This window comes from Heteronotia binoei, chromosome 21 (genome assembly GCF_032191835.1).
Source record: "Heteronotia binoei isolate CCM8104 ecotype False Entrance Well chromosome 21, APGP_CSIRO_Hbin_v1, whole genome shotgun sequence".
Lineage (NCBI taxonomy): Eukaryota > Metazoa > Chordata > Lepidosauria > Squamata > Gekkonidae > Heteronotia > Heteronotia binoei.
Genome location: NC_083243.1, coordinates 164,221,942 through 164,239,460, shown reverse-complemented (window position 1 = coordinate 164,239,460; position 17,519 = coordinate 164,221,942). Strand labels below are relative to the sequence as shown.

General features: G+C 40.1%; 1 protein-coding gene across 2 annotated transcripts in view; it reads left to right on the top strand.

Annotated features, from left to right (window-relative positions):
• The window catches only part of SYT12 (synaptotagmin 12), a 74,228-nt gene that overhangs the window by 19,279 nt on the left and 37,430 nt on the right, over positions 1-17,519 (top strand). For both annotated transcript variants that reach the window (XM_060262906.1, XM_060262907.1), the window contains exons 3-4: positions 620-813; positions 4,654-5,043. In XM_060262906.1, coding sequence (XP_060118889.1) covers positions 620-813; positions 4,654-5,043 — 584 coding nt within the window. The remainder of the gene's footprint in view (positions 1-619; positions 814-4,653; positions 5,044-17,519) is intronic.

The following is a 17,519-nucleotide window of genomic DNA, read 5'->3' as shown; positions in this document are numbered from 1 at the left end:
TCATTAGTAAGCAGGAACAGTTTCCTGTGCAGGTACAAAATTCATGTAGCGTGAAGTTGAAATCTTGGCCATAAATCTTTGTTGAAAAGATGATTGCTTTGTAAAGACTGGTGAAAAGAATGACTTGGATAAATATGGAAACACATTGTGTGCAAAGTAGATTGTCAAAATGTGAAAGATTATTTTGCAAAACCATAAACAAAAGAAATATATATTGATAATCATCAAGATAAAAAATAGATGCATTCTGAAAGCCATGGAAATCCAAGGTGAAAGATGCAAAAAAGTCCCATAGTAACACCTAATGTGGAACAGGAACTGAGTAACATAATTTTTTTTAACAAAAGTTTGTGTCAAAAATATACATTGAGTATAAGAATAAAAACCTGCATTTCCCTTTTTTTGAAGTTACTGCTGTCTTTCTTATAAAAATCTATGCCAGGTATTTTAACTTCTTTCTCAAATTGGCATTACCGACTCATATTAGAAAGATACCATATAGAAATCCATTCATTATGTAGTCCAGAAATGTTTCTATGAGGTTTAAATATGCTGTACATGTGTTTATATTGGGATAGGTCTGGTTACATGCTTCTCTCATATGACTGTTTTCTTTCAGTCATAAAGAGTCCACCTGGATGGGAAATAGGCATCTATATTACTGGTGCTGTTGCTCTGCTGGGAATAATTGGAGTAAACCTGTGGAAACTGTGGAAATCTGGCAGCTACCCTGCACCATCCCCATTTCCAAATTATGACTACAGATACCTGGAGCAAAAGTATGGGACTACATATTCTCAGATTAAGCAAAAGGTAAAAAGCAGTTGACTGTGAAGTTGTTGATAAATCCATAAGTTACCATCCATAAGTTTTTTACTTACCATCCATCCACCCACCTATCAATCCATCATCCCTGCTGTGATAGCCACATTTGACCAGGAGCTCTCTCTTGAGTTTAGGATCTGCATTTCAGGTTGATGCAATGTGAACATTCTGCATTTGTGAGGAAGGCATAAAGATGGAAACATTTTTTTGCGGATGCCTCACAAGTACAGACTCTTTCTTCCTGAGACTTGCAAACGCCTGAACCAGAGCATTTTTGTCATAATTATTTAATCTACTGTTCCCAGCAAAATGACCAAATCAGAGGATTCAGTCTTTGAAAACAGCACGTTTTCTATATGGATAATGCAGTCAGTTTTGTTGTCCAACAAGAATGTTGAAGTACCATGATTGCTATGTCACTGGTAATTGTGGAGGATATATATGGTGTTCTGGCTCAGATTTCAATGGAAGTTCTAGTTCAGTTTGGATTCCAGACACATAAGGCATGAAGCATGAAGTTTGGTCTCCATGATCAGTTACAGTAGCTGTATTGTCATTAATATGAAATATTACAGTCGAGAAAAAAGTGAAGGATAAGCATTAGATTTGCCTGATATCAAAGACTGATACTGGTCATTCTGATTCAGGTCATTTATCTGGTTCTTAAAGGCTATATACTCGACACCAGTGTCAGGATTGAATATAAAGACATTTCAACATTAAATCGGACATGCAGGGAGCAATTCTCCCTCTGCCTCTCACCTCTTGCTTAATTCATATTTTCCATCCCTCCTCTCGCTCTGCTGGGGCTATGGTGATTGCTGTCTGTGGTTGCCTAGGCTACAAGATCATAATCTCTCAAGATTTTGGTTGTTATAAAGATTTTAATATTATTTTGTTCCCCCCTTTTTAAAGTTTAAATTTGCACGCCCTGGGGATTACTTTTGGTTTGCAAAAATATTTCAACCCTTGTGGATATTTTGATCCTCATTTGATGTTTGTGAGGAGGTATACTTGGCTGTAAGATATATTTAAAATAGAGTCTGGAAAGTCCCTTAACGGACTTCATTGGAAACTGGTGATAATCCTTCTATTGACTTCAGTCATGTATAACCTGTTTATCTTCTGTGGATAGATTGTATACATCTTTTGGAAATCAATATAGAAGAATGTTAATACTTCTTCTTCAAAACAAGTTGGTATAAATCTTGGCAATTAATGACCTTGGTGAAATTTGCTGCAGATCAAAACCATCACAAAAACGTGTGGAAATTAAATGAACTTTGATGTCCTCTGATAGTGTACATAACAAATGAATCACCTCTTAGCTGAATTTGGTGTAAAAAATGAGATGTATTTTATTCTTCTAATAATTATTCCATTTAATATATATATATCCAACTGTAGTAACGGATGAACAGCTTAGTGTTTACATGCCTGGTTGGTCTAACTACAGTTACAAACTATGGTGCTATCCTATTTATTATCACCATCATTTGTTTTGGGCCAAAAACTGCTATATCCTGTGAAATGCGCCCTTCCTATTTGATGTACCAATTTGTTTTATTGTTCTGTTGTTTGATTTACTAATTTTATTGCAGTTTTAAATTTAAATGATAGGTTTTTATTGTTGTTCGGTTTATGTTGTGATCCGCCCTGAGCCCATTAGGGGAAAGGGCAGAATATAAGCCTACTAAATAAATAAATAAAACTGTGTTTTAATATTCTATACTTGATTAAAAATAAACATGTTTCAGACTTCCTTTGAACTGAATATAGCGTTAAGCTTTTCCCCCACAGTCTGGCTATATGCCTCATAAACAGGAATAACTGGCATGTTTTGACTCCTGTAGCCCCTCCAGAGACAGACAGAACACTGGCAGGAGAAGATGGGCTGGGGAACAGAATTGGATGCAGTTCTAAAGCCTTCAGTAGGGCTATTAACACCAGCAAACACAGGAAAACTCCAGGCTGCATAAATTGAGTTATTGATTCTCAGTCAGAGCTCATATATTCCAATAGAGGATGAGGACTTAATGGCTTGAAGCCATAGTTATAGTCACCTTGTTAGAAACAGTCTAGAGTACTAGCGTAAAAAACTGTCATGTTCATTATTGTTTACTATATAAAACCTGTTGAAGTCAATGGCAGACTTTCTTATGATTTTGGAGGATCAAGCTTTCTGATTAATAAACATCAAGAAATCCAGGGTATCAGTTCTTCATTTCATCCAGAGTTAATAAAGAATTGCACGCAGGTTATTTTCAGTTCAAGCTGATATTCTGGAGACACTTCCATTATAATTTTCAGTTCAAGCTGATATTCTGGAGACACTTCCATTATAAATCACCTGAGTCCTGTTCATGCTTGTCCCCTTTCCCCCAGTTCACTGTACTATGTAAATTCAGGACTTTTTCCTGGGAATATTATTATTACTCTAATAATTATTAGATTTAATAATAATATTCAGATGGGTTAGCCATTAACTGAATTTTGTAGAACAACAGAAGGAAAAGAAATAAAGCCAGGTGCCTAAATCTTAAAGTAGGAAAGACATGAAGGCCACTTGAAAATGTTAAATATATTAATGACAAAAACAGAAAGTAATGTTTAAAAACACAGTTCTAAAAAAGTAGCAATTTTAGTCTTGTACCACATGCGTGATTCTAAATTGAACTTCTCTTTTTGTGAATACATTATTCATTCATTCATTCCCTGCCCTATCCCACAAATGGGCTCAGGGTGGCTTACAACAAAAACCAATAAAAACAATAAAAAGCAGTAAAATAATGGATGGCAGAATAAAACAGCAAAGGGAAATCCATGCCTCATGTCAGACAGAAGTGGATGCACTCAGAAATGCTAAAGGCAGAACAATTGTTGAGAAAAACTGCACTTTTTGAGAGTTGACTCAAAAATTTACAATAGGTCTATTTATGAGAAGTCAACCTCAGTTTGGAATACTATAAACCTGCCTTACCCTCCCCTTGTATAAATGGGTTTATGTTTAAAAGGTATGCAAGTATGTTCTCTTTGAGTATAAACCTCTGACGAAGGCACTTTTAGCTGAAACGTGTTTGGCCTGCTGTTTTTATGTATACAATCCTTTTGGTCTGTAGTGAAGTTTTGACATATTGATAGTACTATTCAATGATTGTATTTTATTTTTTAAGTATTTTTCACATTTTAACTGTTATAGAGTGGAATAAATGTATGTAGCTTGTTATAATTGTTAAATTAAATTTTTGAGTACCCATCTGCTTAAGTGGTTGGGTTTCTTTCTCCTGTGGTTTGTTTGGCTTACCCCATGAAGTTCCAGTGCCCAATTCATCTCCAGCGGGGCACTGGGGAAGGGGACAGGAGTCTTCTTTTCCTGAAAGAACTCTCATAAGACCACTAAGAATTTTGTGCCTCCTTAAAAATGAACAAATTATGGCAGAAGTTTTCATGAGCCAGAGTTACTTTGTTATGTGCATGAAGAGTTTATTTAGTTTTTCAATGTAGCAGAACTTGGCTGAATTTGATATGCTTTGAGTTCTGTTAAAAATGTATATTCATAAAAAAGATGAATCGGATTATAATAGCAAATAGTTTTAAAAAAAAATTCAAACTAAAGAGTTTCCCATAAGAAGTTTGCTGATCAAGTTATGGGTAACTTTTATGGAACATAAAAACATTTTTTCATTCACTCTGCTTTGTTTATATTTCCATAGTGCTGGTTGTGTAAGCTTTGGGCTCATACACAGTATTTATACATACACACTAGTAAACCATTCAAAGGCAGTTATCAGTAAACTCTCACTTGTGCTGTTCTCTTCTGGCCTGTAGAGAGGTATGAACAACTTCCGAAAAGCTGGAGAACGGACATCTCCTCTTCGCAAGCCAAGTTTGAAAATGGATGATACCTTTGAAAACATTAACGAGTTGGGCACTTTGGAGCTGATGAACAGAGACCTTGAATTAGCACCATATGGACCCCTGAAAAAATCCATCTCAACTGACTCTCTCAGTTCCATCTCCTCCATTGGGAACAATTTTGGTCAAGAATTCACTGTGGGACAAGTGGAAGTCAATATGGAATATGATGTAAACTCTAACACCTTACATGTCACCCTGCTGCAAGGAAAAGATCTCATGGAGAAGGAAGATGTTAACTTTGAGTCCTGCTTTGTGCGCATCAGTTTGCTTCCAGATGAACAAATTGTTGGCATTTCTAGGGTAAGTTTTTTTCATCATCCTCTCTTGTACATTATAAAGACTACTAATAGCTTAGGTCCTGCCCATGACTATGATCATGTGAGTAAGTATCGCTCAAGTGAACATATTTGGCGGCATTATGCTATATTGTTATTTAGCTGTCAAGTTGTTTTGAGCAGTGGGATTTTGTGCTCAGGTTCTGTATCAATTTGGCCTCTGATTATAATTGATTCTACGGTTTGGGCTAATCTCTGGCATTGATGTTGGTCTAAGATTGTTTGCAGCAGAGATCGGCTGTCTTTTGTGTTATGTGTTGAGGAGTGTTGCTGTATAACACAAACCATCATACTTTCAGGCTTGTTCTTCCTCTACTTAAGTTCTGTTTGCTTCTATGATTATCTTCAGCAGATCCTTTAGGTGAACTGAAACATTTGCTATGACAAAGGGCTCATCTACAATTGTTTCATCTTATTACTACTTATAGACAGGCCTCAGATTCAGTGGGAGCTCACAGGAGCGCAGCTTCTGAATTTTTCTGAGAGTTCCACCTCCTTGTCCATTGAATAGTATGTGCAGCTGCATAACAATCCCTGGATGAGCTCCACCACCTATTTTTCTACAAAGTAACCCCTGCTTACAGAGAACATTCTGACAACAGTTTTCAAGCTGGCAAGTAATGTAGCACTTTTCCCATACCTCTTTCTGTGGCCTTTTTCTAGTTTGGAACCTAGTATCAATGACCACTAAATGTACTTTATTGCAGGTCCCAAATGCAGACAATGATGAGTTTGTTTTTAGTCATGCTGTGATTTTGCTGGATTTCTGCTTTTTTGTATTAAATAGTTGAACTCACTCCTCATACTGGCAAACTGTGTTGTGAACAGAAGACTTTAGAAAATTACCAAACTTTCATAAATGGTTATGGGAAAATTATAAAACCAATTATATCTAATATTGTTTGTATCTGTGGTATTTTTGTATCCCAAGAAATAACTCTGTGGTGAGGTAATATATTATCAGAAGAGGGAGGTATTTCTCCAACGCACTTGTGTTTTCTTGGGCAGGTATTTTCCATAAGCATCCCTCCTCCAAGTTGGATAGAAATGCACCCAAAGTCAGTCAGGGGATTTCTGGGGCTGCCCCAGATGGTTTTATCTTTACAGAAAGAAAACTGTAAGTAAACAGTGCCTCTTTACTAATGTGTAGGTGACGATGTCAGTAGCAGGGGGGATGGAATTTATTGTACAAAGCCTTAGGTGTACTTCAAACAGAGAAGCAACTAATGTTTTATAATAATAAAAAGAATGAATCCTTAGAATCAATAAAATGCAGGCCTCAGATTCAGCAGGAGCTCACAGGAGTGCAGCTCCTGAACCTTTCTGTGGGTTCCCCCTCCTCCTCCCCACCTACCTTGTCCGTTGAATAGTAGGTGCAGCTGCATAGAAGAGTGGGCAGCCAGCCAGTCCTCAGCAGCCCTCATTAACCTCTGGAGAGGCCTATGCCATCCTTTTTCCACTTCATATGCGATTTTTGGGTGGCAGGTAGCCTGCTAACCTTTTGACTCGGGTGGGGGGTGACCCAGGAGAGCCCCAGGTGATCGTGACCTGATTGGGCCAATCAGGCCTTGCTTGCCCGGGGCTCTCCTTTCTTGCATCAGGTTGCTTTTGGTTGGGTGGTGGTGGCATATGCTAATGAATTATGCTAATGAGCTCCACCACGTATTTTTCTACCCCTGATAAAATGTGATTACAAATGTTGGCCTTCTAGTATAGAATGAATATTTCTATGTTTATTTTAAGTTAGCTGAGACTTCTGGCTGCCATTGGCTTAGCTGCCCTGTTATCACAAATCATGGCATTTGCCATTTAGATTTATGAATCTTCATACTGGCTATCTTGAGGCAGTGAGGAAGCCTTTGATTTTACATTTCATGGGCTACTATTGCTAAGCTAAGCAACTAATGTTATACAGTTGCATCCGTGGCTTGTGAGTTTATCCTGTTGATGCAGGTCAGTTGTGGGCATGGTAACTTCCTTTTTGGAAAGGGACAGGTTTCCTTAATTACTTACGAGACAGGCTAGAGCAAATTATACACCATCACCTTTCCCTTCCCCTCCTTGAGATAACTCCGGTCATCTCCTGTAGTTCAACAGAAGTATAGTGAGGGTGTTCTTTGCACAATATAGCAGTGATGAATTTGCTGAGTAGGCAAAGGTTGTCAGAAGCAGTGTGTTCACAGAATTAGAGAAATGTCAAGCTGGCCTTGACCTAATTCTCACCTAGTCGGTCTCTTTACTCTTCTCCTAGGCAGATCCATCACATTGTGCTGTCAAATATTCATGTACTATGTTGCTTGCAGTTGCGATCAAACACTACACAAAAGCAGTACAGCCTGTGGTGAAGGTGAATTACGGTATATCACAAGCAGAAATCTGGAAGGGCAGATATGTACTAATGCATGTTGTCTATTTGCATTTGTAGAGTAGTGGCTGAAGATGAATTTTCTGATATTGTTGTCATTTATCGACAAGATAACAGGCTTGAGAAAGAGTGGAGGGATAATGTGCTGAGGAGGATAGTTGTACAAATCAGTCTAGTCTGTTGGAGATGAAGATCCGGGAGTTTTTATTGGCAGTGGGAATGTTGGTTTGTCATGTATCAGTAGCTTAGCAGGTACTGCAGCCAGATACTTGAGATGTGCGTGGTGATTTACTGTATAAATTGAAAAGCATATGGGTTATACAGTCTCATTCAAACCTGTAGGTAGAGCAGCCACTGTAGAGGTACAGGGAAATAATTATTAAGAAAAATTATTGCATTCTGAATAAGTAAGAGAAATGCCCGTGTGCAAGGAGCTTATGCATGTGGCTTCTCTTCTTGAGTCAGGAAACCTGTGTGCTCACAGGATGCAAATGCCCATGTACATTGTAGCATGTAGCATCTGTTGCCGCTCCAGTTTACATCGCAGTATTAAGGTCAGGGTGATGTGATACAATACATATTTCCATCTGTATTTGCAAGGCTAATGAAAATGTGTACTCCCAGTGTATTCTGCAGAACATTAGAAAAGAGTGATCCTGACTAGAAATGGGCATGAAGTGATCAACAAATTGGGCTGATTCATGGTTTATTTTCCCAGAAAGCCTGGTGTGATTTGTTTGCTCACACCATGCCCAAACTGGAAAACAAACTGCCTTTTTTCCCTTGGTGAGTTGTTTGGTTCATTTTTTAGGTTTATTTTCCCAGAAAGCCTGGTGCTGATTCAGTCAATTCCTAAGGAATGCTGAGGGTGGACTTCTGGGAGTTCTAGAAACACCTGTAGTAGTTGTCCATAGCTTGATTAGCAATTCTGGGAGCCAATAACGGAGCTCCCATTCTGCTTTATGGGAGCAGACACCCTGACTCTGCTGCTTCCACTTTGCAGCATGAAGAGAGAATAGTTGTCCTCAGAGCTGAAGCTGAGCTTTCCTGGGGGCACCTGCTTTGGGGGGCTATAACTTGGACCAGGGCTTGAATTCAGCAGAAACTCACAGGAGTACAGCTCCTGAGCCTCCAACCAGGGTCTGCAAGTAGTGGGGAGTTCTCTCTCCGCTGCACACAGATCCTGGGGCATATGCAAATGAGATATGCTACTGAGCTCCTGAACCTTTTTTTCTACAAAACAACCCCTGACTTGGACATTCCAAATCCAACCTTTGCCAAACTTAGAGGGCAGGTGGAGGAGAGCCTGCTGAAGACTTCCTGTGAGTTTTGCACCTCCTGAACCAAATGAACCATGAACTGGTTTGGGCAATCAAATGAACCATGAACCAACAGGAACCACCATTTTCGTGTTCCATGCCTTTCCCTAATCCTGACACTGGTTAACACTTAGGAGTCCTTTAAATATTACAACAATGATATGGAAGTGTAATAGCCATAAGCTCAGGTTGGGCCATCAGAAATTCAGATTTTCGAACAAGAAAAGCACAGTGTCTGCTTCCACACGGGGATTTCTCTCTGCACGGTCAGTAAGAAGCTACTGCAGTAAAGGAGGAGTATCTATATGACACTGTACATTTATGCATGACTCACCTGACTCCAGTTTCCCCCCTTTTCTTGGGGAAAAAAACCTCATTTCCTCCAGTTTAGTGGAAAACTATGGGAGGCTTCAGGAGGAATGTCCATCTGGATATTCTCCATAGCCGTGATGGGTGTGGGATAGATCAAAAGTACTGCCTTCAGAATGACAGTGCTAAGCTCTGCCTTTATCACTACCACCTTACAAAGGGCTTTTCCCATTTTCTTTGTGATGCTGTAATGCTGCAGGATGGCTGGGAAAAATAAAGGAAAGGCACTTTCAAGGGCCTTAAATGGAGTGTTGCAGGCTGTGATGGGTCACCAATGCAGGTGTGTCATGGAGGAGCTGGTCTAGCAGCAGAGCAAATGTGGGGCAAATGAATGCTGCCCCCATCTGTTTTCACTCTGCTTGTTGCTGTTGCTGTCATGGCCATGGCATGATCTTGCACCACCATTCAAAAGGAAACAGTGTTGCAATGACTGCAGTTAGTGTTTAATTACTTCATTTATAGCCTACTTTTCTTGCTGAGACAGTGGATTAAAAAAAACATAAAACAACAATTCAATCAGATGTCATAAGACAGCCAACAAGCAATGCAACTGGAGTAGGGTTACAGAACTGGAAAACAGTGCAGCTCTTTTGTTTCCTATAGAAGATAACATCGCTCTGCTCAGTCCTACATTTTGAGAATATAGTCTGCAAGACAGTAGTATTGTTGGAGAAAGACACTACAAATAGCTTCCAAAACTGTTGAATTCTTTATTGTATGATCTCAAGAGACAATAAGAGCAGAATCTCAGGGCTCTTACCTCTCCCAAGTGCATTTATAGTCCCCCAGATAAGCATGTATGTGAATTTTCCAGTGAAGCTGACTTCTTAGTGTGTTTTTTTTCACTCAGCTGGCATGGGTTGATCCAGACCAGTTACTTCTAGTTTCGAGGTCACTTACTCTACTTTATTTTTGCAGTCACAGCACATCCCACCTAGCCTACATGACTTCATCATTCTAATTAATTAATCAATTTACAGTCTCTCTAAGTGTTCTGGCAAGTGTACAAAGGGTGGGAGGGGGAGAGAGAGAGATAACAGTTGAAATCCATGCTTCGGAATAAACATAGGTTTCTGTTCTGCATGTATAATTGACATGGGAGACAAAATTATTAATATATGAAACTGCCTTATTCTGAATCTGACCCTTGGTCTGTTATAGTCAGTATTGTCTACTCAAAACAGCAGCAGCTCTCCAAGGTCTCAGGCAGAGGTCTTTCCCATCACCTACTGCCAGATCTTTTAACTGGAGATACCATGCAGATGCTCTAGCACTGAGCCACAGCTCCTCCCAAACATAGATAATATATCATTTACCATTTTCTGAAATAATGAAATCTTTTTAAAAAGATAGCTAAAACAAATAAATAGCATAAAGGTTTTTTTCCTGCTTTCTGAATCAAGTTCAGCATACAGCTGTTGTAACAGTAATGCCCCTTTGCTTAAGAAGCACCTAAAGGGCATGTGGAAAGCTTGATTTAAATCAGTCATTTAAATTTTGAGTTCTTTTCCCTTTGGTGATTTCATTATGATTGAAATTGCCTATAATATCTAAAAGGTGCTTCACTCACTGGAGATTTTAGATGAAATATGGAATCCATGATTTAGTCATTTATAAGGGTCTATTTGGTTTTCAGGTAATTAATCCCATCTAATTCTCAGTCTCAATATGTGGCTTAAAAATCAAGGTTTTATTCATCTCTGCATTTCCAGTATCTTTTTCATCTTATAGAAGATGACTGACTTCTTCCCATTTACTTCTTCCCATTAAAGTTAGCATACTGACAGATGACATCCCAAGCAAAGAGGATGTTTAGGATTTTTCAATAGAAATCCAAAAGAGCTCCAGTTCTCCAGGAAATGCTTCTGTGTTAAGATATGCATCTTTATAAATATACCTGAGGATTAAGTGGGAATCTAAATAAACCTACACTATACATATAAGGTTGTCTTTCTGTTGCTTCTATCTAGTGTGGCGTGCTGACTTATGTAAAGATGATGATGATGATGATATTGGATTTATATCCCGCCCTCCACTCCGAAGAGTCTCAGAGCGGCTCACAATCTCCTTTATCTTCCTCCCCCACAACAGTCACCCTGTGAGGTGGGTGGGGCTGGAGAGGGCTCTCACAGCAGCTGCCCTTTCAAGGACAACCTCTGCCAGAGCTATGGCGGACCCAAGGCCATGATAGCAGGTGCAAGTGGAGGAGTGGGGAATCAAACCCGGTTCTCCCAGATAAGAGTCCACACTCTTAACCACTACACCAAACCAGCTCTCTAAAGAGACATTCACATCATTTAGTAGAGAGAAAGTGTGTGCGTTGGTTTGTTCGTTAGTTAGTCACGTTGCGTTAGCTCACACAAGCATCTGACCAAGGAAAAGCAAGAACATGCAAAGAACTCATGCAAAAGGAATAATTCATAGTGTGTTTGAAGGCTCTTTCACTGTGTTATGTATGCAGACCAAAGTGAAGACTGATATGGGTGTTCCAGCCAGGCTCATTGGAGCCAGAAGGACTGAGCTTGGGGACTTGGGAACAATGGGCAGCAGGATCCAAAGCCCTGCCACCTTGCTTCAACCACGGGTCCCCTGCTGGTTTGAATGATCCAGTGTGCTTGCGCGGGAACCCAGAGTTGTATATAGTTGACCGCATTGGCCCTGTTCGCCAGTCTTTTTAGTGCAGCCCTATGCTATTCCGTATCTAATAAAGAGCTGATTATCACTACAACCTCGCCTCCTCAATGCATTGAACCCACTAGATTATACACTGAAACAAAGAGAATATGGGAAAGGAAGTTCTATCTTACCACTCTAGCAGAGGAACCTTCTTGCAGTGAAGGAAAGTTGGCACTGTTAACTGAACGGAGTGGTAAACTACAACCCAAAGTTATAGGGCATAAACCCATATGAGGAAAATGTGAATTCACCATAAAATCATAGGAATGAGAAAGATGATCAATAAGTAGTTCAGCTGATTCTCCGCTTTCTTCTGACCCATCATCTGCTGGTGGTTTCAGACATCATTTACAGCATTCTAGAGCCTGAGGCTTATTGAAAGTCTGCAAGCAGATGTGCAGTTCCAAGTTCATCAGAGGCAGGGCTAAGTTCTCCAGTTCAATTTGGAGTAGTACTGCACAGAAAGACCTGGCACCCTGATGCACCTGCATATTGCTCGAGGTGGGGGGCACATTGGAGTGTCCACACATTGCAGCGCGCCATCCATTTACAAAGGTTTGGGGTTTTTTTTAAAGCACCTGCCTGAAACGGATTGGTGGGTTCACATTGCCAATCCACTTTATTTGCAATCCCCTGCAGTCAGACTCCAGATACACGGGAGGAGTAGCCTTTGCCACCAGATTTCACCTGGTGGCTATTTATCCCATCTTTGACTTGTCTTCCACTGGGGTGAGTGTGAGGGGATGATTACAGACTGAAACATTTGTGTAAATGTCATGTGTGAACAAGCTGATGCAAACTAGACAAAAGAAGGGAATGTTTGGGATTCTGGATATGAAAAACAGAAAGTATAATATAGTGTGTTCTTATGCATTGAAGAGGTGAGGTGGTAGTGATAACGAGCTGTTTATTGAGTACAGCATGGGAGGTGGCTGCGCTAACAAGACTGGAGAGCAGGGCCCGCTGGGTCAACTATATACAACACTGAGTTCCCATGCTAGCACGTTATTGGGTAATTCTCCTGGGTTACAGGAGGCGACCTTTCTTTCTGTACAGTTGAGAGATGTATTACAAATCATATTTTACATTTGTTCTTCCCCATAGGCAATCAGCCTCAGCGTCTTGTTATTTATTTAGCCATAGTGACAAAGTGGTTAACCTACAAATCAATGAGCAAGCTATTAAAAACAGCCTTGCCTATTCAATGCAAACTGCTGTATTCAAATGATTATGAAGGCTGCACATCTTGGGTCTCATGCACTGGTCCTGTGAAAGTTGGTTTCTGCCACTAGGAGGTGGTTTCTGCTCTGGGCTCTGCTGCCCAACCATATCCCCTCTCTGAACCTCAGGCATGGCTCTTCACTTTCAGTACAAATAAGAGGACTGAAACTGATATAAAAATATCCAAGAAAAGTAGGTAACAAGGCTGCTTCCTTCAGTCATTTGCTTAAGGCCAAACTACACTGGAATTATTTGATTAGAACTGCATATGTTCTTTTGTTTCTGAAAAGCAATGGGTGGGGAGCGTGATTGGAGTCACATCACTGGGGAAAGAGAGTTTACTATTTCTCCAGTCAGTAATTCCCACCCACTCACTGGCTGATTTTGTACTCAGTTGTGTGGAAAAGACAGTTTCCAATATTGTGCTGTCTTTTGTTCCTCTACTGGGGATTTAAGTGGCCTGATGGGAGGCATTTTTTAATAAGGGGAACAATGCAAGTTAGAAGAGTTAAGCCCTTCTAACTTTGCCAGCACTGTAGTCCTGACTACAGCTGCTTTTGAAGACACACTTAAACATCTGGAGTAGCAATAGTAGAATTCTAGCATCATGTGTTTGCATCAAATGCTGAGTGCTTAGAGGTATCAGAGAACACCTTTGTTTTATGTATGCTTATAGGCTGTAAGTTTTTTGAGAGTTGACAGTAATATGGTAGACCCTCATTGCTTGTGGGGCATATTTTTTTTTCCTGTTCCACTGATACTGATGCTGATATTTTTCTTTTTTAAAAGGCAAAAAGTTGGTATTATCCCTTCTTGTACCACCATCTTGTACCACTTTTACATCTTGGCTCCCCAGTTTCCAAATTAATAATAGCAAAAATAAAATAAAGCTGCAAAATGCAAAAGAGGGAGAGTCAGAGATTTCCCCCCTCCCCAACTCATGTAGACAAGGAAGCCAGTAGAGTTACAAGGGCTGTGGATGGGGAAGCTGTTCTATCAGCAGCTTTCAACTCTCTTATTTCTCTCTCTCTCTCTTTCCCCTGCCCTACAGGATTTCCCAATACCTCACCACTCAGAATTTTCTGACTACATCCATGATCTCCATCCTTTAGGTCAGGCGTCCTCAACAGGGTGCCCATTAAAATAATTGTGCCTGCCAACACTTTTCTTGGTGCTCACCAAGTGTTTTTAGAAAGTGGGTGGGGCCCGATAAGGCTTTTCCCTGTTTGTTTGTGATGGTTGTGAACCACAAACAGGGCAAATCAATCATGAATTTTGCTTCATGGTTCAGTTCATGCCCATCCCTAGTTAGAATTTCAAAGGTACCCACAAACTCAAAAAGGTAGCCAGTTCTATCAGACCTTTATTGGTACATGTGCATTACCTGCAGAAAATTAGACAAAAAATAGTACCTTCGCTAAGCCAGAGTCTCCAGCCTGGTTTTTCAGGAGGCCCCCATAAGTACAAAATATTGTCTGAGAAAAATCTTGGCATTAGCTTTGGTTAAAAAAATATCCTCAGCAAATAAGGACCGATTTATATTTATGCCCCACTGTTATTTATTATTTATCCTGCTATTTACAATTCACTTCTGCTGTTTATTGTCTCTTCAGTGTCCTGAGACTAGTAATAAAGACACAATAGTTTATTTAATGTTCTCTAGTCATTTTAAAAAATTAGTAACATTTGTAGAGTACCTTTCATCTACAGACTGCACAGCTTTATGCAGAGAGCAGCTCACCCGCAACTGATAAAAGCCACAGAAGGAGAGATTCTAAGGAGATGCTTGGAATAAAGGCACCTCATTCTCTTTTGCACTGACTTAACCTAGTGTAGTCCCAGAGCATATAGAGCAGTAATGGGTAGCACATTTATTTATTTACTTAAAAAATTTCTGTGCTCCTTTCCACCCGAATAGAGTTTGTAAGGAGGCAAACATCAAAACATTTAAAACAGCATCTAAAACATGGTACATATAAAACCTTTAAACACTGCAGTTAAAACATCCGAAAACAAACAACAGTATACTGGGGAGGAGGGCCAATACGAATTTCTGGGGATCACCAGACACAACAAAAAAGTCTGCATCCACTGGCAGGATTCAGACAGATCTCCCTGGGGATGGAGTTCCAAAGTTTTGGCACCACAACTGAGAAGGCCCTCCTTCGAGTTGCCACCTGTCTAGCCTCAGATGGTGGGAGAACCCAAAGCAGGGTCTCAAAAGATGACTGGACCCATGGTGACTCGTGGAAGACATCTCTTCCTATTCTGTGCTTCATGAAGGCCTAATAATCTAAATTCACAACATATAAAGTAGCTCACAACAATTTCATGTGGTCCATACATCTTTCTTTTGTCAATATTAACCATGGTGTAGTGGTACATGTGAACTAGTCCTAATCAGAGTTGCCTTGAACCAAGCTTTACAAACTAAATTGAAACCTTGGTTTCAAACTTTGGCTAAAAAGCTAACTTAGTTAGCATTATGTAATTCGTTTAGATATATATACCACTCTTTCTCTATAGTGGGGACCCAAAGTGCCTTACAACATCATTTTGTCCTCACAACAACACCCTGTGTGCTACATTGGGGTGTGGGAGATTGACTGGCCAAAACGGCAGAAAGGGGATTCAAACTTGAGTCTCCCAGATCCTAGTCCAACACTTTAACTACTATACTTTGGATGGTGTTCATGCAGAAGTGAGCAACAGTCACACACATTTCGATAATTTGTGGGCATTTACTAGTTTTCCAAATAGCTTTTACTTAATCTGTCTTCCCATAGCTAATATGACAGCTACTTGCATGGTCTTTTAAGATAACAGTAAAAAATGCATGCCCTTTCATTTTCTAGTAAGTTGTTCTGTCAGCCCCCCAACCAGATTAAACAAACTCAGTTCTTTTCACTTTTGGATAAAAAACTAAAATTCTGGTTGTTCACATTGTTGGTCTTCCTAGTGCATGTTTAATGATAGGAAATAACGGTTTATGCTTCACTTTCTTAAATGGGCTTTCAATGGACAGCTCCATCATAGACCCTTTGAAACAACATTTAGCACATGATGCTTAATAGAGGTTATACCAAGATGGGTGACAAAGATCTGGTGTCTGTTCCACAGCTGGCAGTTCTTCCCTTTCGGTGTCCTCTACCTGCATTCTACTAAACATGAAAAAATGGCAGTATTTTAATAATTAGAAGGAAGTGGTGGCGGCCACTAGTATAGCCACCTTCAAGAGGGGTTTAGATAAAAATATGGAGCACAGGTCCATCAGTGGCTATTAGCCACAGTGTATGTGTGTATATAAAATTTTTTGCCACTGTGTGACACAGAGTGTTAGACTGGATGGGCCGTTGGCCTGATCCAACATGGCTTCTCTTATGTTCTTATGTATTACGGACTTGGATAGTTCAATTAATGTTGCTTCCACTGTGAACGTGGTTGCTGTCTGAAGAGTCAGTTGCTTTGCTGTTTTAAGTGGTATCTGATCTAAGTGCCCTTGGGTATGGCATGCTGTGTCAGCATCGAGAATTTCAGTGCCATGGTTCTCTTCCCTTGCGTGCCTCTAATCTAAGTCTCCTGCTGCAATGCAGCCTGCCTGTTTGACAAAGTCCAGTATAGCTGACATCTTGGGAAACCTGTCAAGGATTTCAGAGAGAACAGAAACTGTGTGACCTGCGGCAAGTTTGTTTAGTACCACAGCTGAGCAACATTAACATTCATCTAGAGATGGAACAGCCATCTAACCATCCCCTTGCTGTGCTGCAGAATATAAAGTGGAAGGCTAATCCTGTGACACAGTTGAGGATTTACACAAATCCTGGTTGCTGGGAAAACTAGAGGTTTCATGTTTCTGAATGATATGTATGAGAGCTCAGTTTCAAAGGTTGATTTACTGTTGTTTGGAATAGAAGATATCGGATTTATATCCCACCCTATACTCTGAATCTCAAGAGTCTCAGAGAGGTCACAATCTCCTTTACCTTTCCGCCCCACACAGCAGACACCCTGTGAGGTAGGTGGGGCTAAGAGAGCTCTTACAGCAGCTGCCCTTTCAAGGACAACTCCTATGAAAGCTATGGCTGACCCAAGACCATTCCAGCAGGTGCAAGTGGAGGATTGGGGAATCAAACCCGGATCTCCCAAGTAAGAGCCCACGCACTTAACCACTATACCAAACTGGCTCTCAATTGTACACCATAGTTGGGAGAGGCTCCAAAATGGTCAATTTCTGTTGCTCCTTTTCCTTCTTTTTTGCAAAATTATATTTATCTCAAATAGTTTAAGAAATTATGCTTCATGGATTATATCCTGTTTTAAACAGCCCTTTTAAAAATGGATAGGGAATCAGAGAACCTCTTTGCCATGCCACCTTTCTTACTGGGCCCCTTACGTCACTCTGTTCTTCTGCTGAATATGAAACCCCAGCCTTTTCTTCCTGCTGGGAATAATGACTATCTTATTCTTTATGGAGAGCCACTTACCATTAAA